This window comes from Centropristis striata, chromosome 3 (assembly GCF_030273125.1).
Source record: "Centropristis striata isolate RG_2023a ecotype Rhode Island chromosome 3, C.striata_1.0, whole genome shotgun sequence".
Taxonomy (NCBI): Eukaryota; Metazoa; Chordata; class Actinopteri; order Perciformes; family Serranidae; genus Centropristis; species Centropristis striata.
The window spans coordinates 9,809,826-9,833,456 of record NC_081519.1 but is presented as its reverse complement, the minus strand read 5'-3'; the positions used below and the strand labels follow the sequence as shown (position 1 = coordinate 9,833,456).

Sequence of the window (23,631 nt, the reverse complement as noted above, 5' to 3'; positions counted from 1 at the left end):
TATCATATAAAAGATTAGACCTGGAAGTTATAAAACACATTTAAGATCATTTTGAGCATTTAATTAGATGCAACCAATGCTATGGTACCTAAATATCTTGATCCATTCTTGAAATTAAAGAAAAGTTTTGGCACTTAATACATAATAATATTTTTACTTCAGAGCTCAAGGTGCATGAAGAGTGGAGTTGCATTGTTTATTTTTGATTGAAACCAGACTAATTAAGTTGACCTACAAATGAATCACTTGTCATTGGGTGACATTTAAAGTATCTAGCAATTGAAAACCGTGTACACCTTTGGTATATTTATCTTACTTTAACGCTAATGGCTTTGTTTGTTACATAGATTTAGCTTTATAGATTGTACACCAGCCGATATTTAGATTAGCCATATAAGGATAAGCAGTAAGTAAGTAATAATATGAATGAATGAATGAATATTAAAATTACTTAATTGAGATTCACATTGCATAGACCAAGTGACCAAAATTTGTAATTCTTCTGCATGCACATTTGCACACAGACTGGATCCTATCAGGATCCATATTCTGATATTTCCCTTAAACATAAGGTCTCTGATATGAGTATGAAATGATACATATGGTGGTTATGAGAGCCAGTCTTATAAATGTATGTCCTATGTGACTGAGGTTTAAAACCTTTTTGAATTTATACAGTTCACTCTAAACCATGCTGACTTAAACAGACATATATTAAAGAATTGTACATTGGTAAATCAGCAGACAGGGTTTGTAACTTTATGCAGGTTTTTACAGTGTTTTTGTTGTACTATATGTTCTATAATGCTGTCTGTAGAAGGAACAAGAAACTAATGTTTGCTTGCCATTTTAAGAGTAAAAACAGGTGCACACGCTGAATGAAAGAAATCCATTTCGGTATAGTGACCCTTTGTCTAAAGCCTCCACCCTTCATAACACAGGCTTGGAGGATTTTATAACTGAGATCTTTGAGTTTGACCCAACAATGTCTCTATCTGGTGGAAATTTTGAAGAACTGCAGTTTAAGGTCTTCAGGAAATTAAAAGGCTGGCATGCATTTTCATTAATTACGTTACTTTGCATTTCAGCCTTGCAGTGCATTTTAACACAGTGAGCAATGAAAAGGCATATGAATAAAAACCCCAGACATCAGACTGGAAGTCAGACTTTATCTAAAAACTATAGACAAATCCATGGAAGTACCGGAAGTAATCAAGTCTCTATTACTGCAGTGGCATCTCACTACAATACGTAGTATGAATTATTGTACACTGTGATGAAAAGCGTGCAATTTTCTACTTTTACCTTTTTTGTGAAATGTTAATGTTAGGTAACTAAGCCGTGTTAACTTAACTGATGTTACTTGTTGTTTCACTTTGTTAGTAGCCTAATACAGGAAAACAATTTCCAGACATTGTCAAAAGAAACTGTCTAGGGAATGTGTGTACGGTCCCACATAAAAAAAGTTTTAATAACTTTATTGTTGAATTGTTACATGGCTGAGAGGTTAAGGGAATGGACTACGAATCCATTGTGCTCTGCATGCCTGGGTTTGAATCCCATCTGTTGGTCTTCCCTGTTTACATGTGAACAATATAACCAGTTCCATCAAAACACACTCTTCCAATCAACTAAAATCCTCTCATTCTCCTAATGCACTATCACATGCCAAACCAGTGACTTGCAGTATTCAAAACCGTCATTGAACAAAACATCCGGGCTGGATGCCATAAAGGAAACCCACAAGGAAGTAAATGATAAGAGCGCTCACTGCTTGTGGTCTGCTGCACTTCAATTCTGATTCCTAAAAAGTTGTCAAGCCGGGTAAAATATTAATAATAAAAAAACGAATGCATCAGATTCAGAAGAGTGCATATTTACAAATACAAAAGTTAATCAGTTTGAACATAAACATGTTGTTTTGTATGTTGTGCACCTCCAGCTGGACGGAAACACTGATCATAAAAACCAACCAAAAAAAAAAACAGCTCGCAGCCACAGTTTCCCAATAAAATGGTGGAACAAGTCAAAACAACCATGAAGTGAACAGACGGTAGTTTTGGTCACCAAAAGCTGAATGTATGTCCTTTGTGTAACAACCCATCTGACAGTGACAGGTTAGGAACAAGTAACAAACCACAGGAGAAAGTAAAGTCTTTTGGAGAATGCGGCAAAGTGTTGTACCACCACCTGGATTGTCTCCTCCTCGCCCCACTTAACATTTGTCCTTGTAATATATTTCAAGACTTTCCAGGTCAACATAAATATTCTAGAAGATGTCCAGGATACGACTCTAACTCCAAAAAAAACCCTACATGCTAAGCAAGCACTCTAGAATTTGAGCCAATTCACTTGTACCAATAAGAACTGTAACACAAACAAAATAGTCTCCTCCTAGCCTCTTCATGTGATATCATTCCAGACCAAGTGGCAACCTCTGGGTCTAAGCAGTGAGGCAAACCAGGAAGTGCCTTAAGCTGCACTCTGCCGAAAAATGCAACAGGGGGTGCTGATGAAGGTTGCAGAAGCATTTGGGTCAGTCCATTTTGGTAAAAAATGTGAAAACTTCTCACTTGATTTATTACCTCAGAATTTTTTTTTAGGACAACACTATGGTCTCAATCGCGTGTCAAAAAATATTCTTCAAGACAATATGATGTGAACTGTGTAAATAATGGTCCAATTTAGAAGAATATAGAAGATAAAGAATCATATGATTTGGGCTGTGGCTACCTTTGATTGACAGGTCACTAACAAGGCAAAGACAAAGTAAAAAAAGAAGGAAAATAAGGACGTTTAGCGGTTTGGTCTCATAACTTTGACCCTTTCACACTGTATTTTCACCTAATGACAGTTTATTTCAAAATTTTGTTGATTAAAAATGTCTTGTTTAGCATTTGGTTCGACTAATAGACACTTCAAGCTGTTAATTTTTCTTAGGTAAGTAACATACATTTTGTTTTTGTTTTTTGCTAGCCAAAATGAACCCCGTAAAAAGCTCCAGTTAATGCTAACATGAATTATCAGCAACTTTGCTCAGTCAGGTTGAGGTGTAGAGAGGCATGTAGTCAGTGTCGTCAGATCCCTCTCGCTCCTCCACAGTCCAAATAAGGTCTGCTCTCCATTCCTGAATACACGATGGCGACACAAGATGGAGACAAGTGTAACGCTGAACTTGATGCCTCAAGCGGGCTGTCCACAAACCAATGGGTGATGTCACAGTAACTATGTCCATTATTTATACAGTCTATGTTCCACACTTTCCGGGTCAACAATAGGCGTGTTTCCATTAGGTACTTTTCCCTCTAGTGAGCCGCTATGGGTGTGACTTGGCAGAGAGAATCCGCCTGGATCCTGCGGAGGACTGGGACTGGCAGGCTTGTGAGTGCTTTGGATCGGGCACCCGCTGCTTATTAATAAGAGTAGGAATGAGTCTCCAAAAGTCTCCAATAACACCAGAAAAAAATCACTAAATTTGCCGCTAGTCGCTATTGTGAAAAAGAGTTGCTAGAGGGGTCTGAATAGTCGCTAAATATAGCGACAAAGTGGGTAATTTGGAAACAATGCTTGCCGCGTCGTACTGTTGTAACATTCGAACTCTGTTGGTCAGCCGCTACAAAAGTACCTGTATGGGAACAGAGGCCAAGGGGAACTAACTAGTGGGCATAGCCAAAACACTCAGTTGCTTTACAAATAGTACTCAGAAAGTACTCAGTGGAAACACACCTATAGTTCAGATGCTGGTCTGGATAGGTAGATCATAAGAAACAAGAGAAAGTGGTTAAGGCGATGGACTGCTAATCCATTGTGCGCGTAGGTTCGAATCCCATCCTCATGGAGATGGCCTCTTTACAGGTAAACTATATATCCAGTTCCATTATAACAAACCTCCTTTGATCAGTGTCTCCAACTTAAGATGAAGACAAACTCTAACAATCAAGCTAATTCGGATTTCAGACAAACCAGCTCACAGTGTTACAAATAATCTGTTTCTCTGTGTATGGGGGTCACTATCTGTGTGACAAAGGTCACTATCAAATGCATGCGTAATTCACTAACTGTGTGTCTGCCCTTGCTCTATGTAATTATGGATTAATCATGCAATATGCTTTTGATACAATGATTTTGATCATGTGTTAATATTGGTTTAGAAACTATGACTACTCTAAATACATTTATTCCAACTGCTTAAACTTAGTAAGATTCTAATATCTCAAAAAGATATATCATAGCCACAGTGTGCTGAGGAGAGGTAACTATCTTCTCTTCTTGGTGACATGACGTGTCCACAACATTGATTAAAACTGATGAATCAACGGTCCGAGAGGGATGCACTTTCTGGAGAGATCTACCCACATATTAGTAAAACATTGTTAGGTTATAAAAAAGGGTTTGAGGTCCAACCTCCATGAACTGACCAGCCTAATGTGATGTCAGGGACGTGTAGATTGAACCCAGAGACTGCACATTCCTTGACGTATTGTAATAAAATGTAAAAACTAAGAACTTGGACGTCTCCTGCTCATCATTCCCCTCAAACGATCTGCGCAGAGAATTGGTAAGAGGATTTGCTGTTGGAGTCAGATAATTTAATTTTAAAAGTTTCCTCAATGCATTTCTCTAACAACACCCACATTTTCCCAATAAATTGGTGGAACAAGTCACAACAAGCATTAGGGCAGTTAGGATCACCACAAATAGGACTAAATTAATTAAATCTCAGTTTCAAATTATGCTTTTGCACGCATAATTCCTGCTACCTCTCACATGCTCAACCATCGCTATAGCATTTGAGCTTATTCCCCTGTAGCAATAAGATATCTGTACCACGAACAAAATCGTCTCCTCCTAGCCCCTCGATGTGATGCTCTTTTAAGACTTTAGGGTCAACATAGTTTGGAGGCTGGTGTAGATAGGCAGACTGTGGAGCACATGAGACGAGATGGCTGAGTGGTTAAGGCGAATGACAGCTAATCCATTGTGCTTTGCACATGTGGGTTCGAATTCCATCCTTATTGTTCCTTTGATCTGTAGTGTTTACTTTTCAACAACTCTCTCAAGGCTCCCTTCCAACAAATGACTTGTATACCTTGACTCTTCACAAATATTACTGAATAAAATAGCCAGACTTGAGACCACAAAGTAAACTCAGTGGGAAGAACCAGCAAAACCTGCTCCATTTCAACCCTGATTGCAATAAAGTTGGCAAGCCATGTAAAATGTAAATGTAAAGCAACAGATTCAGAAGATTTACAAAACACAAGTTTATCAGTTTGAACATTAAATGTATTGTTGTTGTCAATTGAATATATGTCAAAAATGATTAGTAAAATGGTAAACAACAACACTGATCAGAAGCATCATGTGGTCAAAGACCAAACACAAGTTGTTTAACTGGTGGAACAAGTCATAACCATAAAGTGAACACAGGGCAGTTTAGGTCACCACAAACAGTTTCCAATGACGCTTCTGTGTAACAAACTGTCTGACAGTGTCAGGAATGTGTCACAAACCACAAAGAAAGCAAAGCCTTTTGAGGAATGCAGGCATCAATCCCACTACCTCTCTGATGTGAAGCAAGCTGAAGCTTTCAAACAAAAACATTGTAAAGTGTACATAAATTCAGTTTTTATAGCTTTCATGTTGGTTATATTTATTAATAGACTTAATATATTGTTTAGTTTCATTTTCAAAGACAAGAAAGAGAGGTTTTTGATTAACGTAATGACATTTATGGATATGCCATTTCGCTAACTGCATCATGAGATTGATGATATAGTATTGTTTTTCTTTTGCAAAAGGAAAGTCAGTGAAACCAAACAGTATATGTTCAAAGCACAGGGACAAATGAGGTTCAATCGAAAAAGAAATCAGGTTAGAAATATCTTCCCATAATTTAGTTGAGAAAGACCAAAATAAATTAAAAACATCTTCAGGGCATCCTTCACAGAAAGAGCAGTTTAAGTCTACGTCTTTCTTAAATCGTAATAAAAACTAAATTCTGTGAATTATCTTAAAAGATACTTCTTTAACCTTATTATTGATTATATATCTAGCAGGTAAATTCCAGATTTTTTTCCAGTTAAGGTTATTAATAGGCTAAGGTTATTCCAATAGTTTGTTACATATGGAGTTGGTATGACTTCTTTCTGAAATAAAGAGTGTATATTACGGTTACTATTGTGTGTAGAGGAGGTTGGATCAAAGGGCAATAATGATGGATTTTGTATTCTGATGTAACATTATGGTCAAGGGCAAAAGAAGAAACGTCATTTATAATCGTCGACTTTTATTTGTGAAAACGCCTACATGGAAGCTGAACTTCCGGTTTCCGGTCATCTCTTGTGGCAAGTTACCAGTTCTCTCTTGACGCTCTGTTGGTCGCCACGAAGGACAAGGGCAGGAAAATGGCTTTCCTCATGAAATGTTGCACTTTAATCGTCAACGTGCTGTGCTTGCCCCTTCATCTGATCCGAGCGGTCGGTCTGTATGAAATATACAGACGCATCTTCCCTTTTTGTGTATATCGGATCTCTATAACGTACAACAAGAAAATGTACGACAAGAAGAAGGAGCTGTTTCGCAGTCTCCCCGAGTTCAGCAAGCCTGGCAAGCAGCTCACAATTTTGGAGATCGGATGTGGCTCGGGCACAAATTTTGAGTTTTACCCGCCTGGTTGCAGGGTCATCTGCACTGACCCGAACCCTCATTTTCAGAAATATCTGAAGAAAAGCATGGACGCGAATGACCAGCTCACATATGACAGATTTGTGGTGGCATCGGGGGAGGACATGGGGGCAGTTGAGAGCGAGTCGGTAGACGCTGTTGTCTGCACCCTGGTGCTCTGCTCTGTCAACAACACTCCGCAAACTCTGCGAGAGGTTTGCCGCCTGCTGAGACCAGTAAGTTATGTGTGACTCCTGAAATAAACATTCGTCCAAAGTAAATGAATGCACAATAAAATCACGATTTGCAGCCACAGCCTGCATTGTGATTGAGACTTCTGTTCTATAAGCAGCGGATTAATCATTCCCCAGTGGAAATGAATAACTAACTCACTAAACAAACAATAAGTAACAATGTCTACTGAAATATTGTATCATTTATTCCCTATGACATACTGATTCAAAACGTTCAAAGAAGACAGACTATCCCACACGTAACTTGTACACCAGCCAAGGTATTCAGTATGTTATCTTTAGATTGGTGCCACCTTTGATCTGTGAGCCCACCATACTGACATGGTGCCAACATTACACAAGAGAGGGTGTCCTCATTAGGGTCAGCTAGACTTTCACTCCCTGTCACGTTTCCCTCGCTCTGCAAAGAGCTACTTTCTCAAACATAAAACTTAAATAATATTTAACATGTTATACATTATACAAACAATGTATTACATTGTCAGTCAATTCTATGAATGATAACTGAGAAAATAAAGTCAATTGCTGAGTATTTAAAAAAGAATAGCTAACAACATTTCTAAATAACACCAAACAAAAATATTCTGCATTAAATATGTTAAAAAAAGTTTTCGTAACAGCACATACTGGACAGCATATATACTGATGGGATATATGTTTGGTTGGCCAATAGCAGCCAATAATATCTGTAAACAGATTGTATGTTATTGTTGTGAATTTTTACACGGTTTAAACACATAACTGATGTTTGCTTTGCAGGGTGGAGCATTTTTCTTCATGGAGCATGTTGTTGCAGATCCCTCGACTTGGTCTTACTTCTTCCAGCACGTCCTGCAGCCTGCATGGCAATACTTTGGTGATGGATGTGAGGTCACCCGGGAAACATGGAAAGATCTGGAGGCAGCTGGATTTTCCCAGGTCAAACTGAGGCACATCCAAGCTCCACTCATGTTCATGATCAAACCACACATCTTTGGTCACGCTGTAAAGTAAATAAGCCAGCTTCTGTCTGTTTAGCTTTGTAGTGAGCTTGCTTTACAACCAGTGTATGAATATGCCAAGCACTTAATGCCTCTCCTCTGCTTTGTGATTATTAATTACCAGTGATAGAGGAAACACCAATCACTTTAATACTAATTTTATTTTTGTATTGAAAAAAACTTTGAGTTTTGTAATGATGCATTTTGCACACTGATTAAAACATTACATATAGAGCACAAAATACTCCTTTTGTATGCCGTTTAAAGAATAAATCTTGCAGTTTGTTTGATCTTCTATTTATAGATTAATCGCCAAGTTGCTTGCTGATAAATCAGTGATACTGCCATAGGGACTTGCTGTCCGTCACTATCAGTGTGTGCTACTGCTGGATTCATTTGTATCTTTTATGACATGACAGATGTGTCACTAAATACTTGTTGTGTTGTGCCTTAATGTTTGTGAATAAAGAGTTGAATCCTATTGCATGATTGTTGTTTTTTTCTTATTAAACAAGTTTTGATATGATACAGACAGGAATGTCAAAAAATATTGGTGCATTCCATTACATATTTAACAATTCTATTTAGTATGCAAGATGGAGTTCTGCATTGCAAAACGCATACTTTTATTTTAATTTTTAGAGTGCACTGTGGCTGGTCATTTGAAGTGTGTAATTTTACATGCATTATGCATACAATTATGACACACTACCTCATAATATGATGCCTTGAACTTTGACCCCATTGCTTATATATGCAAGCCTGGGTATACCCATACTGCCTTGCACGCTCGATTTCATTTCGAACCTGCAGGCAGTCTGGCAACAATGGCCGTTTCTTAGCCCTGTTTTAGGGATCCAATCACAGAACGGGGAGGGACGGCAAGACGATGACGCTTACTACTCGACAGATGGAAGCTTGTAGTTTTGTAAGTTTCTCACGGATCAAACATGGCTTCAGCAGACGCGAAACTCTTCTGATCTAGCTGTAGACGGCGTTTTAAATAGTTTAGAGCGAAAGTTGATTTTAAAAGAAAAACAACGTTTGACTTTACACTTTCACCACGAAAAAGGATGTTTTAGCCTTGCTTCCGACAGGATTTGGGAGGATGAGGGAATAAGTTTACACGCATGCAGCCCAAACAGATGGATGTGAATAGCAGAATTTGCACATTACATGCAGACTACAACGTCTGCAACTCCATAAAAACACTTACTTTTCCAGCACATACACATTGAACATTGATATTCATTGGAAACTATTTCAATATTATTGGAAAATTGAACCTTGTAGCGCACTTTCAAACTCTGAAAGATAGGTAGGCTAAATAGACTTACAGATGAGATGAGTCAGGCGTGGAAATCCAGAGCAAATTGGTGTAGGCCTATCACACAATGGGGCGGAGCTCCCCTAATAGGCGTCCGATGGGAAACCGTGCAATGCAGCAACTTCCTATGTAAATAATGATATTTTGAAAAATTAATTTAAAAATCTTCAAAATCGAGGATGCACACTTTCGTGACATGCGCAAGCCACATACCAAAACTTAGGTCGCTCTGACTAAAGGTCAGCGAGATATGCCCTAGACACACACACACACACACACACACACACACACACACACACAAACGCGTCTTGCTTTAATAGATAGAAGATTATTTATTTGACATATCATTTACTGGGGCGTACCTAATGATTTCTGCCAAACTAAACATGCTTAAATACCAGGATGTCCTTCTGCATTTTGTCACACTTTGCAGCATTAAAGCCAGCATGCTTTCCTTTATTTATATATTATATATATATATATTTATATGAGGGTCAAGGTACAATGTTATGACAAACTAGTATGCCCTAATTGTATACATGCAACAGTATACTTGCCCGTCAGGCACAGTGTATTTGCACCATCGTGTGGTGAAAGGGCAACTCAAGCTGTCTTTCAGGTATTAGAGTAATCCCCTGATCTTTGAAAGTCGCCTGTCTTAAGATGCCCCCAGCAAGACTTTGCTTACAGCAGAATAAAATGAAGTCTTGTCTCATGAAATTATGCAGACTGCTTTGTTTTGTGTTAACTTTACCTTTGCATTTAATGAAGATCACAGGCCTATACGGTATGTACAAACGTTTATTTCCACTTCTTGCCTACAATATAACATTTTCATACAACGATAAAATGAACCAAACGAAAAAGGATCTTTTCCGAAACGTGAGCAGATTTGCTAATACCGACGGAACTCTTCGCCTGCTGGAGATTGGCTGCGGCAGCGGGGCAAACTTCAAGTTTTATCCCTACGGCTGCACAGTGACCTGCACCGACCCAAACCCGCACTTCGAGAAGTACCTGCAGATGAGCATGGACGCGAACGAGCATTTGACTTATGACACGTTTGTAGTTGTCTCTGGAGAGGACATGGAGGGGGTGCAGGACGAGTCAGTGGACGTGGTTGTCTGCACCTTGGTTCTCTGTTCAGTTAGAGACGTGCAGCGGGTACTGCAGGAGGTCCGACGGATCCTCAAAACAGTGAGTCTCAGTATGCTGCCTTCAAGTGCTGTAGGAAATATGTTATTAATGACTTGATGGCCTAGAGCAGGGATGGGCAACTGGAGGCCCGGGGGCCGCATACGGCCCTAATCATCACTTCAAGTGGCCCTCAGTACAACTACATGCATTTGAGCATGAAGAAGTTCAGTGTAAAAATGCACAAAATTAGTTTTTTGCAATTAATGTTGGTCTGCTGTTCTTGCACTGAAAAAATAAATGAATAACAGTAGGTGGATATTTTTTATTTGCTTCAAACCTTTTGTATTCATATTTATACTGTTATACATGCATTTGAGCATGAAATATGTTAAGTTACAGCACTGTAAACATATTTAAAATTGCAGTTTCATCATATCTGGTTAAGTGCACGGTCCTATATGTGGCCCTGTGGTAGTGTCGATGAAAAATGGTGGCCCCCTCCAGCATTTAAGTTGCCCATCCCTGGCCTAGAGTCAGGCGACATAGCCAAATAAACCTGTTACACACGGGACACTAAACAAACTCAACCACCAGCTCCCGCCCCCTGCGGTGTGTGTACTTTATATTGAGTACAGTGTAAATACATCATGTTGCAAATGTGAAGCTTTATTATTTATTTATTTTACCTAATCCATCTTTTTTACAAGAGGTAGAATGTACCAGGTGTCAAGTAAAATTTTGGTCTAATTATTGCCATTCTAGACATGTTTTAAAAACTAATTACGCCTGTATATTATCACATCTTCCCTCCCTGTTTTTCTACATTACATACATTGTATTTGGAGGCTGTTATTTTATACTACTATTTTATACTACTATATATACTATTTTTATATAGTTTTTCAGATCGCTCTTACAAAGCTATTTCTTCATTTTTCTTCACAAAAAACATATGTAGCTGTTCAGGAAGAACTCAGGAAGCTCAAAGTAAAGTCGGATCAATGATAGGTATTATGGTTTTGCAAAAAATGCTTTTGAGGCCAGAAATTCCAGTCTGTCCACCTCTGGCTGCTGTCACTGTGTCGGAACATTCTACCGTTGCAGTTAATTCTGTTGATTGCCCTGCTCTGATTGCTTTGCGCTGATTGCCTTTGATCCCTTGATGTGACTACAGTTACAGATACATGCACGCAAGCACGCACACACACACACACACACACACACAACTTTATGTAATTTTAGTTACACACACACACACACACACACACAGGTAACTTTATGTGATTTTAGTTACACACACACAAATGCGCGCATAAGCACGCACACTCCTCCAGATACACGTTTCTCACACACACACACACACACACACACACACACACACACACATTTTGAGGTTAAAGGGCATAGATTGCTGTAAAAATAAATACTTGAAAAGGAATGGTTGTTGTAGGTGTGCTCCTTGTATATAATATAGCATCATAACATTACTAGTAATAATTGTTTGAAATCTCTGAAGAATCTCATCATAGTGTACACACACCGGCAGTAGCCCCCGTGGCCCTTTCAGAATTTCAACAGAGGAATATTTCTAGTTCTATGTTTATAAGCCATAAACATCAAATACTGGGATTTAAATTCCTGCTTAATTCCTGACCTATTTGTTGCTGTATTTTTTAGCTTTACATTTTGTTATTCATGTTCATTTTGAAGATTTGTAATTCAGTAAATGATATCTAAGTTTATACATCATACAGCTTAATTTAACACAGGTATAGGTATCAAGAGGTATTGGTGTATTCAATCTTGATTTGACTACGCATACCTGTTTTTGTTGTCTTTCTCTCTTACAGGGTGGAGCCTTTTACTTTCTGGAGCATGTTCTCTCAGATCCCTGCTCCTGGACGTACTTCTTCCAGCAGGTGTTTGAGCCTCTGTGGTATTATCTTGGAGATGGGTGCATGATCACCAGGACAACGTGGAAAGATCTAGAGGCAGCTGATTTTTCTGAACTTCACCTGAAACACATTGAGGCCCCAGAAGTTACTCTCATGATAAGACCACATATCATGGGATATTGCATTAAATGACTGCAAGGGAGAATAGGCAGACTTTATTGGGCCTCTTAACAACTTCAGAAGGTACTATTTTTCTCTCTTTAGATCTCATGTATCATCATTTTATTAGTCATTGGAAATGAAAATTGAGTTTGTAGGTTTCATCTTATCAAAAGCAGTTAATCAGTTCATTTTCCACTGTTCAAAGACAAACAAGCCACACTGCATTTATTGAGTGAAAATATATTTATTTACTTACAGAATCTGCAAAGTTTCATACACTGTTTGTTCTTCTTCCCCACCCATCCCAAGATGTACATAATAAATATTACCTGGACACTGTGCTTTTTTTCCCTGATTGTCTAAGTAACTGCCAAGAAACAACCAAACAAACCACACTCAAAGTCATCATTTCTGTTACCCTTTATATTCCATTGCACAAAAAAAGGAATGACAATTGTAACATCTCCTGATAGGGAATAAGGGGAATTGCTGGTTTACGATATATAAACAGGAATTATGTCTGTGTGGTAATTATACAGTCAAAATTCTGCAGATGCTGTTACAAGATTTAAAAAAAACTCCAACAGTTTTTAAAAACACAAGAAAAAAAGGAAAGGGATACATTAACAAACTGAGACTCAAAGTTAAAGCTCATATTTTCAAACCTCCCAGTATTAAAAATGTACACAACTATAAATGTTATAGCATTAGCAAATCTTTAAAAAACAGCAGGTGGAAAATGGCCAATTTCTTTTTTTTTGTTTGTCGAGTATATCTTACTGCCATCACAAGTCACTTTTATATCAAACAGAGTAAAAAAATTGGAGGATCTCAGCCTGAAATAAAGTGTTCCCAGAAACCCTGTTCATGTCCAAATGGCTGAACTGTGTTGCTCCCAAACAATGTCCCAATCCTCAACCTCTATTCAAAACAGGTTATCCTGTTTTAACACAATAAAGGTCCTTTAATGTTTTGAGTTCTTCAATAAGGGTCTTGTTTTGGTTTTCAAGAACTGCTACACGGTTCTCAAGGCATTTTACATATTCCTTTTTCTTCCGTCGACATTCACGTGCTGCCTCTCTGAAAGAAGGATAAAAATGTCCAGTTAGTCCAACTGACAGATCATACATTGACTGCACCTGCAATATACCAAATATACAGTGCTGTCACTACTGTGCCATACACACAAAATTACACCTATGCATACATATACATGTGCTAAACAACATACTTAATAATTAGGATTTTTTTTTTCTTTTTCTGAGCTCTATACAATTCGTTTGTTACCACACTTGTTTCTCCTGTAATAGTCCTCCAAATGCATTGTTCAACACAACAGAGGTTGGCATGTTGGCATTCTTTCAAGATAATCATGCAAGCAGTGTTCTCAATATTTGTATTAAGTGTCACAATTACAATTATAAATCAAACAAAACTAGCTTTAAGTTACAAAAGTCAAAATCAAAAGCAAGATCAGTGATCTGATGAATAAACAATTTAAATCTGAACACATGGCCGTAATGTGGTATATTCCAAAAGAAATATGGCAGTCATATCAAACTTAAGCCTTTTTAAAGAATTTAAAATGTAAATGACAGTTGTCAAGGCATAAAGCCAATGATCTGTTGATCTTCATGAATCAAGACTAGTTAGTCTAAGATGGCAGAGCCACCTGAAAAGTCAAACTGAATAGAACTGGGACCTTAAAAGTCAAAAGTCTAATCGAATTGGCAAATCGTGGCATTCATTTGTCAGAACAGAACAGGCATCCTTTACTACAGTAATGAGGCGCATTAAATACAGTCAAAACAGTGCTATCCTTTACTGTATCCATCTCTGTTTAATTTATTAGCCACTGATAGTGTCATCGTAGACAAATATAATTTGATTTCCCTCATCCAGAATGTCTGGGAGATTTGATATTTTCTGACATTGTCTTTTCTATACAAAACCCTGATTAGACAGTGTACTTGCCTGTTTTTCGCGAGCCTGATTTCCCTCTTCATTGTTGGGTCGTCACTCTTGCCCTGAGATAGTCCCATAGGAGAGGTCATAACTACAGTCTGAGGCAGGGAGCTGGATGTTGGCGCTGTGCGAATCTGGTATGTTTGCACCTCTCCTCCTGCACCTGAGGGAAACATGACGGTCAAAAGATGACAGCAGGGGTCATAACAACGCTGCAACACAACATGCAGAAACGTCAGATCTCAGTTTGGAGAATAAATGTTTTGTTACTCATAAACACACAAAGCATTTGAGCCCATCAGGACAATTGTTATTTCACTCAAAAATCAGCAGCAAAATATGGCACCTTGAAGTAAAACCATAACAATTCAGCGGCAAAAATGGTATCAAAAAATCTGGGAGCTGTGTTGATATGTGGGCAAGTTTCTACAGGTAATCTAACAGTGAGCGGATAAAATATGAAGCCCAGTTTAAAAGCTTACCAGGTACAAAACACCACACAGCAGGAAGTTGAGCTAGGTTCTTTTTTTCCCCTGAATAACCTCTTTTTTTCCTGCAAAAGCCCAATGTATCAGCATCGCCCTCAAATTGAAATAATTGTGGAGACTATTTTTCTGACTAAGTCTTAATATCTGTCTGTACACACATTTGTGCATCTGCCCAGCAGTCGAATGTTTCACCTGCTGCAATCTACTTATAAAAACATGAATAAAATTTGATTAGAAATTCAAAAATTCCACAACTGCGACCTAATCAAATTGAACTATCACTGTCGTTGACACAACAAAAACAATGAACAGTTCTGACTCTTAAATGTTGATTTACTTTTTCTAGTGAACTACATCAAAAAGCTAAAAATAAATAAATGAAATTGCTATTATTTTGACTGATGTTGCAGGTGTGATAATTTTGTGACAATATTGTAATTTTGTACATATTTCTTTTTTTTTTTAAAGATGATTTTTTTTGGCATTTTACATGCTTTATTGAAAGCGAGAGACAGATAGAAAGGGGGTGACAGAGGGGAGGACATGCGGTAAAGGGAGCTCAGGCCGGATTCGAACCCGGCTCCACCGCAGCGAGGACTGTAGCCTCTATACATGGGGCGCCTGTGTAACCCACTACGCTACGGACCACCCATTTTGTACATATTTCTACAAAATTTCTGTACATATTATTACCAACCTGCCCTTGTATATATTTTTCAATGTCTAATGTTATTTTTAATATTTATTATTTGTACTTCTGTATTTTTGTAAGAGAGCAAGCAAACAGGAGTCAAATTCCTAGTATATGTACATGTACGTACCTGGCCAATAAAGATTATTCTGATTTTTATTGAAAATAATTAAACTGATTTGTTTTTTGCAAGGATCTGGAACAAACAAAGTCTATATTATGATGTCAAGAAAATTATAATTAATTGTGAAGCCTTACTTCATTATTGGAAAAATGTACAGTGATGTAAATTCCCCATAATCTGCCAATAGTAATATATCAGTTCTAATAAGAATCGTGCATCCCTCCTTAGAATATGTCATGTTTTGCTCACCTTGTACAACAACCTGGTTGCTGGGCACCAGTATTTGCTGGCCGTCAGGTGTCTGGGCGTACTGAAGGATGGTCGTGCCTGACTGGGCTCCAGAGTTGGCCATGGTTACAGCCTGTAGCCCCTGAAGGCCTTCAGACCCTGCCAGCTGGATTGTTCCATTTGCGTTAATGGTAACTGGAATTATCAAACAGATGGTATTACAATTGTGTAAAGCACAAATAAAAATCACATTTCAGCTGGCCAGGTCAACATTACAGGTACTTCACAGTATTTTTTAGTAGGTAAAAATATTTTTTCTTACCCATTAGCTAAATCTGAAGAGCTCTGTCTGGTGAGCATACTAACACAAAAGCAATTAAAATTTGTATTACTGAAAGGTGGAGTTCATACTGTACTGGCCGGTGCTGGTCTGGTAGATTTGGGTGGTGGGAACAGTAACACCTGTCACTCCTGTGGATACCGGGCTGTTATCTTTTCCCTCAATATGCGTCACTTCCTCAGCTGAAAGTTCATTTAGGATTTTTCTAGAAGGTGAAAGGAGGAGGGTGATTGAGGTAGTATTCATCTCACAAGACTTTTTTTGTGTTGTATCTGTGCTGTTACTTTTGGCTTACCTGTAAGAAGGCCGTCTCGCAAGTATTTCTCTAGTCTTTTGAGCTGCACTTCCACTGTCTGAGGAGTCCTGTGAATCGTCACTGTCTGAACCCACAGCCTTGAAATGGAGACGTGGATTAAAAAAGTACATATGAGTAATTGTATGATAAGGCACAATGACAGTTTGCATATATATTTGTATTTATGAACATTGATTGAAAGATCAGGTGGTCTCACCTGTGCAGACTGCATCTGAGGGGATTGAATGACTGATGACTGTGCAGACTGGATCACTCCTTGAACCTGAAACTGACCCCCTGGCAGTTGTACGACAGCCACAGAACCACCACTCAGTGCCATCTACAAAAACACAAATACAATTTTGTAGGGAGGCAACTGCCATCAATTTGTGTGTGTATGTCTATGTTTAAAATGTGTATGTTTAAAAGGGTCATCATTCCACCCAAATTATACAACAAAACGTTTTACAGGTTTTCTCACGTATCTCTAGTGGCACAGAACCATGAAGACAGTGTCTATTTTATGTACAATTATTGAGATATCTAATACTGACCCTAAATCTTCAAGATGGATATCTCATAAATCTATCTGCATTATTAGATATCACAAGATCAGAGAAAAAATGTGTAGTTTAGGTAAACGGATCACTCAAAATCTAATTTAATTTACTGTCATTTACAGATTAAGGCACACTGAGTTTATTTAAGTTGAAGGGCAGTGTCTTATCAAATTCAATGAACTCATACAGGAACTTAAGGTCATTTAGGAACAGATGGTTTTCTATTTTCAAGATAAACATTGGAACATCATCAGATAGATAGATAGATAGATAGATAGATAGATAGATAGATAGATAGATAGATAGAGCAAGAAAAACAGCAACAGAGGGGTGAGACACTCACTCCTACCGTCAATAAACCATCTTTTATAGCACGATTGACAGATAAACGGAAGATAAAGATTTAATTTACACTGAATAGTGAGAATAAGCACTATAGCTGCTTCAAATGACATTGCGCAGATAACTATATGGGATTTCTAAAGATATGGTTTCAATTCATGATCAACATCTCTGTTGTCTTGTATCCATTTGAAGCATTAATTTTTACAACAGTAAGGGTTAAAACAAATTGCTTAATGCAGGGATGGGCAACTGGAGGCCCGGGGGCCGCATATGGCTCGCACCCTCATTTGAAGTGGCACTCAGTACAACTACATGCATTTCAGCATGAAATCTTAAAAGTGCAGGGTAAAAATGCACAAAATTACTTCTTGCAAATAATGTTGTCTGTTGTTCTTGAACTGATGAAAAAAACAAATCACAGTAAGTGGTTATTTTTAAATTTGCTTCAAACCTTTTGTATTCCCATTTATATTGTTATACATACATTTGAGCTCGAAATATGTTAAGTTACAGCACTGTAAACATATTTAAAATTGCAGTTTCATCCTATCTGGTTAAGTGCACGGTCCTATATGTGGCCCTGTGGTAGTGTCGATGAAAAATTGTGGCCCCCTCCAGCATTTAAGTTGCCCATCCCTGGCTTAATGCATATACCTGAACAAGCCAACCTCAATTATGATGTTTTAAAAGGGATCTATTAGTTACCTGTTGGGCTATCTGTGAGAACTGAGCGGCTGTGGCAGTGGTGGCAGTCTGTAACTCGGTGCCATTGCTGCCCTGCTGCACTTCTTCCATAGTAACTGGGAACACATAGATCCATATGACCGTTTTACAATGTCGCTAATGTAACAACAACTTTCAGTGGCGGCGTTGCCTTGTCCGTAACATGCCGCACTCCGCTGTGGCCTGCGCGCTATTTGTTTATAAAGTAAACAACTCTGTCCGACAAATGTGAAACAAAACAGAGCGATATTAAATCACAGTTTCTTACTTTGGTGTTAGCTACGTTAACCACATGTTATAAAGTTGAACAAGTTGCTTTAAGCGAACTAAAAACCCTACTTCCTCTTTGGTCCAATCATGTTAGCCAATGCAAGTAACGTTAACATGGAGTTACGGAACATAGCTAGGCCCGACAGCCAATACTATCTACTTTAACTCATTATTTAAATGCTTTTTTTGCTTTACAAGTAGGCGACTTCATCCCGGGCTAAGGTCTACAGCTGAATGTAAAGTTATCATTTCAGCCGTTACTACTAGAATGTTCGTTGTTCAACAGAACATCGCTGTTGCTAGTTAACGGCAGCTAACGTTCAGTTAAACGGATGTTAACCAGTTTTAAACCGTTAAAAAACAAGTTTTAGAGCTGCAAGCGGAGCAAGTTTTGTTACTCTGCCTCACAGGATGGATGAGCTTTTGTCTCAATGAGAAAATATGTGTAACTCTGTCACTGGCACGCAAGTTACCGCGTCAATAGACGTCAGCGATACGGGGAGCCATTAAGCTAACTACACCTTCCCTTTTCGTAAAACGGCGAGGAGTTGACGAAGCAACAGCCGCCATTACCGCCACAGCGGAGGAGACAGCCACACGAGCGCTAAATAACCGCTCAGCCACACGAAATTTACCTTTTCAAAGGCCGCGTAACTGCTCTTGTTCACAGCGTGGACTTCGTGCAATTCGTGTGTATACTTTGACACAAGAAAACCCTTGAAAAGTTACTTAGCAACAATGGCTAACGGCTAAAAATACAAAGATGTCAGCTAAAAAAAATAGCTGACCACTTTTTTTCCCAAAGGAAATGGGCGGTGCTGCTTGGCAAAGACGCATTACGTAATAGTTTCTTTAGGCGTTGTGATTGGTGAAGAGTTTGATAGCTACAGAAGAACACAGTGGTAAAGCCCATTCGTTTCATATTATATAATACAGAGTGCTTTGTTCAAGTATTCCCCATATGCTACTTTATATTTAAAGTGTAAGTGTTTATTCATTTCAGCTACTTTGCTACAACATTTAAACGTTGTACACGGTGATGTATCAGCAATAGTAATCCTATAAGAGCCTGTAACACTCTGACAAGGGCCATTCTGCATAGTAAATACTTTTAATACTAAGTAAATGTTGCTGATAATACTTGTACATCTCCATAAAATAATGAACGACTTGCAGTGTCTAAACACTGAAATAGTAAAAGTATTCCACTGATTTATTTTTTTTACTTACAATTTCTGCCCTTTTGTGTTTGGTCATCTCTTCGTGACTCTGGTGTTCCTGTCTTCTATGCAGATTTCTTTATAGTACAAATATTAATTTGCAGAGATTTGCAAATTTTGATGCCATGGAGTTGGCCCCCCTCCATTTACTTCAGAATGGAGTTATTTCACAAAATATTGATATTACAAAAATATTTCCTGTCCATTATGACAAATCCTCAAACATGGCTTTACTGTAATAATGTATAATAAAGAGTCTATGCTTTAAAGTCAGTTTCAATGACGGTTACATCACCACGAAGATCATGAATATCAAGACATCTGAAATGATTAAATGCTTTTGTTTATTTGTATTACTTTTACATAAAGTATAAAACAAAGTACAACAAACCAAAATAGAAAATTAAGTGAGAAAAATGGGGAGGGGTGTACCACCTTGATTTCTTAATTATATGAGTTAAAGCACCTCCCTAATATTAAAGATCATCAGTGGATCACACCCTCATGGAGCAGTTTAGAATTCACCAAATAATTAATATACAACATACCAAGAGTGCATACACAAAATATTAATAGAACAACTCAAGAGAGATTAATAGTCTTAAGTACACTACTGGTTAAATTTCATCAGTCCTCTGTTATTACAAAATGTTTAAGCATCATGTTTATTTCACCAGACTGTGCAAGCTTTGAAATTAAATTGCACTGTCATTGGGATTGCATAGTGTGTAGGAATTCTGGCAGAGAAAAAGAGCGGAAACCAAAAGAAGCCCTTTTAGACTTCCCAGCAAAGCAGGTAGATGGTAGATGGACTCTGGTCATCAGTCACCCTTCTTTTTGCTCATTAGGTCTGCCTTAATTACAAGATTTGTTTTGACAAGCATCTACATTTTATGGGTATTATTCACAGATTGCACCAAGGGACCACCTGGTCCATCCCTGTGTTATGAGTTTTGTTCCCTGAATATACAATTTCATACATATATATATTTATATATCTCCTCCACTTGTGCCTCGAGATGAGATGTGCCTCAAGCTGATTTCTTCTTGTGCTTGGCGGAGTCATGCAAACATTCTGCTGCAAATGAAGGAAGCGATGTTAAAGCTAGGACGAAGTGCTAGTAGTCTTTTATCTAGGCGGACTTAAACTGGGCGAAAGGAAATGTCAAGCATTATATTTCTAAAATTAGTAACATATTTAATGTAACATGAAATGGGGACAGTTAGCCCACACAGCAGACACCTACTGTAAGTACCACCAGTGCAAAGTGCAGTAATTCAATGGATCATATTCATGTTTGCCTTTAAAGGATGCTAATATTGTGTTTGGCATGGTTGAGTGTTATAATGGGACTATTGCAAAAGTCCAAAAATAACAAAAAAACTATTTACATGTTGACATTAAGTGTTCATCACTGAAACAGTATAACCCAGTACAAATAATCTATAAATTATGGCAAGGAGCACAAGGAAAGCACAGGAGATTACAGGAAACCAAATACATTTTGCAAATACATCTTGATGCAAATATTATTTTTTAAAACCTTTTTCATACATTTACTGTACTTGCCAATCAAAGATGTTTCAGTTGTGGCTCAGCTTTGCAACTGCATTCACAAGTGCTTTTAAATCCAGTGACTGAACACAGAAAATAATCCAGATACATGATGACTTGCCTCTATTGACTACAGACTTGAAGTACCAACAACAATCCTGTTGAAATTCAAAGTAACTTTTTTTTTTTTTTTTTACAAAGTTGCACAAAGACAAAACACAGTTCGAATGAACTTTGAGTGTGAAGAGGAAAAGGAAAGAGCCAAACTCTCAAACACTTGCTCTATTATGCAATACAAAACTGAGAGGGGAATGACTGTTCAGCAATACACAGTACAATGGCAATGGGTATTAGATGAACAGTTGTGGGCCTTTTTTCTTTTTATGTTTTTACAAAATAACCCGGTAACCTGAAGACAGCCATTTTTTTCTTTTTCTTTTTTTTTTTCAGTGGCCGACAGGAAAGTTCCCTGCCATTAACAGTGGTAGCCCCCCCGGTAAACTCTCAAAGCTCCTCAAGCAAGAATCCTCAGAATAATATATGCTCCTGAACCGTTAGTTATAATGCCTCATTGTTATAATAAAATAGACAATTTTTGAGAAAGTGCAATGTTATACCTATCCTGACTAACAATGCTTTAAAGTTAATTATCTTTACCCTCCATTATATAACGAATATTCCATTTCAAAAGTACTGTCAAAACTGTTAAATCTTATTTACAATCCTCTCTGCTACAATTATCCTCCCTCAGCTGGGTTAACTATCCACAAACCATCAACTGAGAGAGAAAAGTCAAGCATTTATACATTTATACAATTAAAAATATCTATACAGTAACGTACAGTATCTAAAATACAACAGGCCTTTAAAGGTACAGTACAGAATATGGCCTCTTTCCTCTTTTATTTTGATTCCTTTGGATACCTGTCAGGATTTCCACTACTTTTCAAAACCATAGGAGAATAAACAGCCATTAATAACAGATTCATTAAAAATTAAGATAGGAATGTATGGCTGAATTTTTATAAGGCAGGAACTATATTAGGGCAGGACAGTTGTGAAAATGTTTTTGGCTTTATTATCATGGGACAAAATAAGCTTTCTAAATGATGCACATAGACTGGCTACTTGTTTAATGGTTTGCTTTCATCTGCCCTTTTATATTCACCCATTATGTGAAATGACGAGGGCTCAGTGCATGCTTATGTGTGCGTTTGAAAGCTGCATGTAAAAAATATTTCAAGTTGTTGATCTAAGTTTAGTAGCTCTTGGAATCTGTGTCGACACAGAAGGAGAAGTGTTTTAAGAAGTTTGTGGTAGCCTCAGAATAAGACAATGGATTTTTCACAAAGACATTAATATAGAATTAATTTCAAAAGTGGTCCTGTTATATGTGTCGTTTTTTGCCCTTTCCCTAAAATAGTGCAACAGGGGGCTTTTTTTTAAAATTCTTTGCCATATGCAGTACATTTTGCTTCTGCAAAATTCTATCTATAAAACACAGTGAAGAACTCCAAACATGGCAGGTCCAATCACATGCAGTGGCCAAGATATGCTGGTGTCACACAGGGCTGGGTGGCAGTACATGTGGTTCATGCTTTTCCTTTTCACCCTCTGCCAAAGCCGTAGTCGAGTGTTGGGGTGACGGTGCAGAAGCATCCAGACTGTGGATGGTGACTAAACAAGCCTAGAGCACCACAGCCCCCTACATGTTATAAGCAACATAGATTGGATCCAGCTGGTCAGCAAGGAAAGAGTCACGAAGGTGCATGCGTTGCTTCTCTCCCCTGGAGTTGATGGGAATAACCCCGGGGTCCACGATGACCACCACACCCACGATGAGGTGGTGCTCTTCCAGCACCACGTTGGTTATCAGGGGCACCAGGTCCAGCGCGTCCTGCTCTGAACCACACAGCTCTGACACCACCACCAGCAGGTTGGTCCATGTAAACACAGCACTGTGAGGAACAAGAGACCAAAATCAATGTTAAAGGCACAGTTTACACACTTATAAATACACTCATTTGCTTTCCTCACAGTGTAATAAAATGTACCAGATGAAAACGGGCAAAATAATTGGCCTAGTACTAATACCACATTGTATAATGACTCCACTACTAGTAAAAGTCCTGCATGTAAAACTTTCTTCAGTAAAAGTACAAAAGGTATCAGTATCAAAATGTACTTAAAGTATCAAAAGTAAAAGCACACGTTATGCAGAATGGATCCACTCAGATTGTTAAATATATTCCAAATATATTATTGGATTATTATTTTTGATGCATTTATGTAAGCAGCATTTTAACTACCCAATATACTGTTGTGAGGTTTAATTTAAAATCATGTCTAATTTTAAATTGATCATGTTTTATGTTATATCTTAACCTGAAAAGTAACTAAAGCTGG

The 23,631-nt window shown here is 38.0% G+C and overlaps 4 protein-coding genes across 8 annotated transcripts in view; 2 read left to right on the top strand and 2 right to left on the bottom strand.

The window, feature by feature from the left end:
- Positions 1-6,343: 6,343 nt before the first annotated feature.
- LOC131968491 (N6-adenosine-methyltransferase TMT1A-like) lies at positions 6,344-8,381 on the top strand. The gene is made up of 2 exons (XM_059329401.1): positions 6,344-6,902; positions 7,680-8,381. The coding sequence occupies exons 1-2, from the start codon at positions 6,408-6,410 to the stop codon at positions 7,911-7,913; spliced, it is 729 nt and encodes a 242-aa protein (XP_059185384.1). The 5' UTR covers positions 6,344-6,407; the 3' UTR covers positions 7,914-8,381.
- A 1,560-nt stretch (positions 8,382-9,941) lies between these two features.
- Positions 9,942-12,733, top strand: LOC131968759 (N6-adenosine-methyltransferase TMT1A-like). Its single transcript, XM_059329767.1, has 2 exons — positions 9,942-10,424; positions 12,215-12,733. Exons 1-2 carry the CDS (start codon positions 9,942-9,944, stop codon positions 12,449-12,451), a joined length of 720 nt encoding a protein of 239 aa, XP_059185750.1. The 3' UTR covers positions 12,452-12,733.
- A 92-nt stretch (positions 12,734-12,825) lies between these two features.
- Positions 12,826-19,132, bottom strand: atf1 (activating transcription factor 1). Of its 3 annotated transcripts, XM_059329764.1 has the most exons (8): positions 19,086-19,132; positions 18,163-18,257; positions 16,770-16,892; positions 16,553-16,650; positions 16,329-16,462; positions 15,939-16,112; positions 14,392-14,549; positions 12,826-13,497 (listed from the first exon to the last, which is right to left on the bottom strand). In XM_059329764.1, the coding sequence occupies exons 2-8, from the start codon at positions 18,250-18,252 to the stop codon at positions 13,357-13,359; spliced, it is 918 nt and encodes a 305-aa protein (XP_059185747.1). In that variant the 5' UTR covers positions 18,253-18,257; positions 19,086-19,132; the 3' UTR covers positions 12,826-13,356. The 3 variants fall into 3 exon arrangements, with proteins under 3 accessions (XP_059185747.1, XP_059185748.1, XP_059185749.1); XM_059329765.1 differs by lacking the exon at positions 18,163-18,257 and having other exon boundaries at positions 19,086-19,104; XM_059329766.1 differs by lacking the exons at positions 16,329-16,462; positions 16,553-16,650; positions 16,770-16,892; positions 18,163-18,257; positions 19,086-19,132 and adding an exon at positions 16,240-16,258.
- An 860-nt stretch (positions 19,133-19,992) lies between these two features.
- The window catches only part of dip2bb (disco-interacting protein 2 homolog Bb), a 51,995-nt gene continuing 48,356 nt past the window's right edge, over positions 19,993-23,631 (bottom strand). For all 3 annotated transcript variants that reach the window (XM_059329019.1, XM_059329020.1, XM_059329021.1), the window contains one exon: positions 19,993-23,183. In XM_059329019.1, coding sequence (XP_059185002.1) covers positions 22,931-23,183 — 253 coding nt within the window. In that variant the 3' untranslated portion in view covers positions 19,993-22,930. The remainder of the gene's footprint in view (positions 23,184-23,631) is intronic.

Bases quoted from the DNA above. Each gene is read 5' to 3' on its own strand.
- atf1 (XM_059329764.1), bottom strand. From the start codon at position 18,252: ATGGAAGAAGTGCAGCAGGGCAGCAATGGCACCGAGTTACAGACTGCC. The intron at 16,651-16,769 runs GTGAGACCACCT...CTCCATTTCAAG, and splicing joins CTCAGATGCAGTCTGCACAG to GCTGTGGGTTCAGACAGTGA. The intron at 16,463-16,552 runs GTAAGCCAAAAG...TTCACCTTCTAG, and splicing joins GCGAGACGGCCTTCTTACAG to AAAAATCCTAAATGAACTTT.
- LOC131968491 (XM_059329401.1), top strand. From the start codon at position 6,408: ATGGCTTTCCTCATGAAATGTTGCACTTTAATCGTCAACGTGCTGTGC. The intron at 6,903-7,679 runs GTAAGTTATGTG...TTTGCTTTGCAG, and splicing joins TTTGCCGCCTGCTGAGACCA to GGTGGAGCATTTTTCTTCAT.
- LOC131968759 (XM_059329767.1), top strand. From the start codon at position 9,942: ATGAAATTATGCAGACTGCTTTGTTTTGTGTTAACTTTACCTTTGCAT. The intron at 10,425-12,214 runs GTGAGTCTCAGT...TCTCTCTTACAG, and splicing joins TCCGACGGATCCTCAAAACA to GGTGGAGCCTTTTACTTTCT.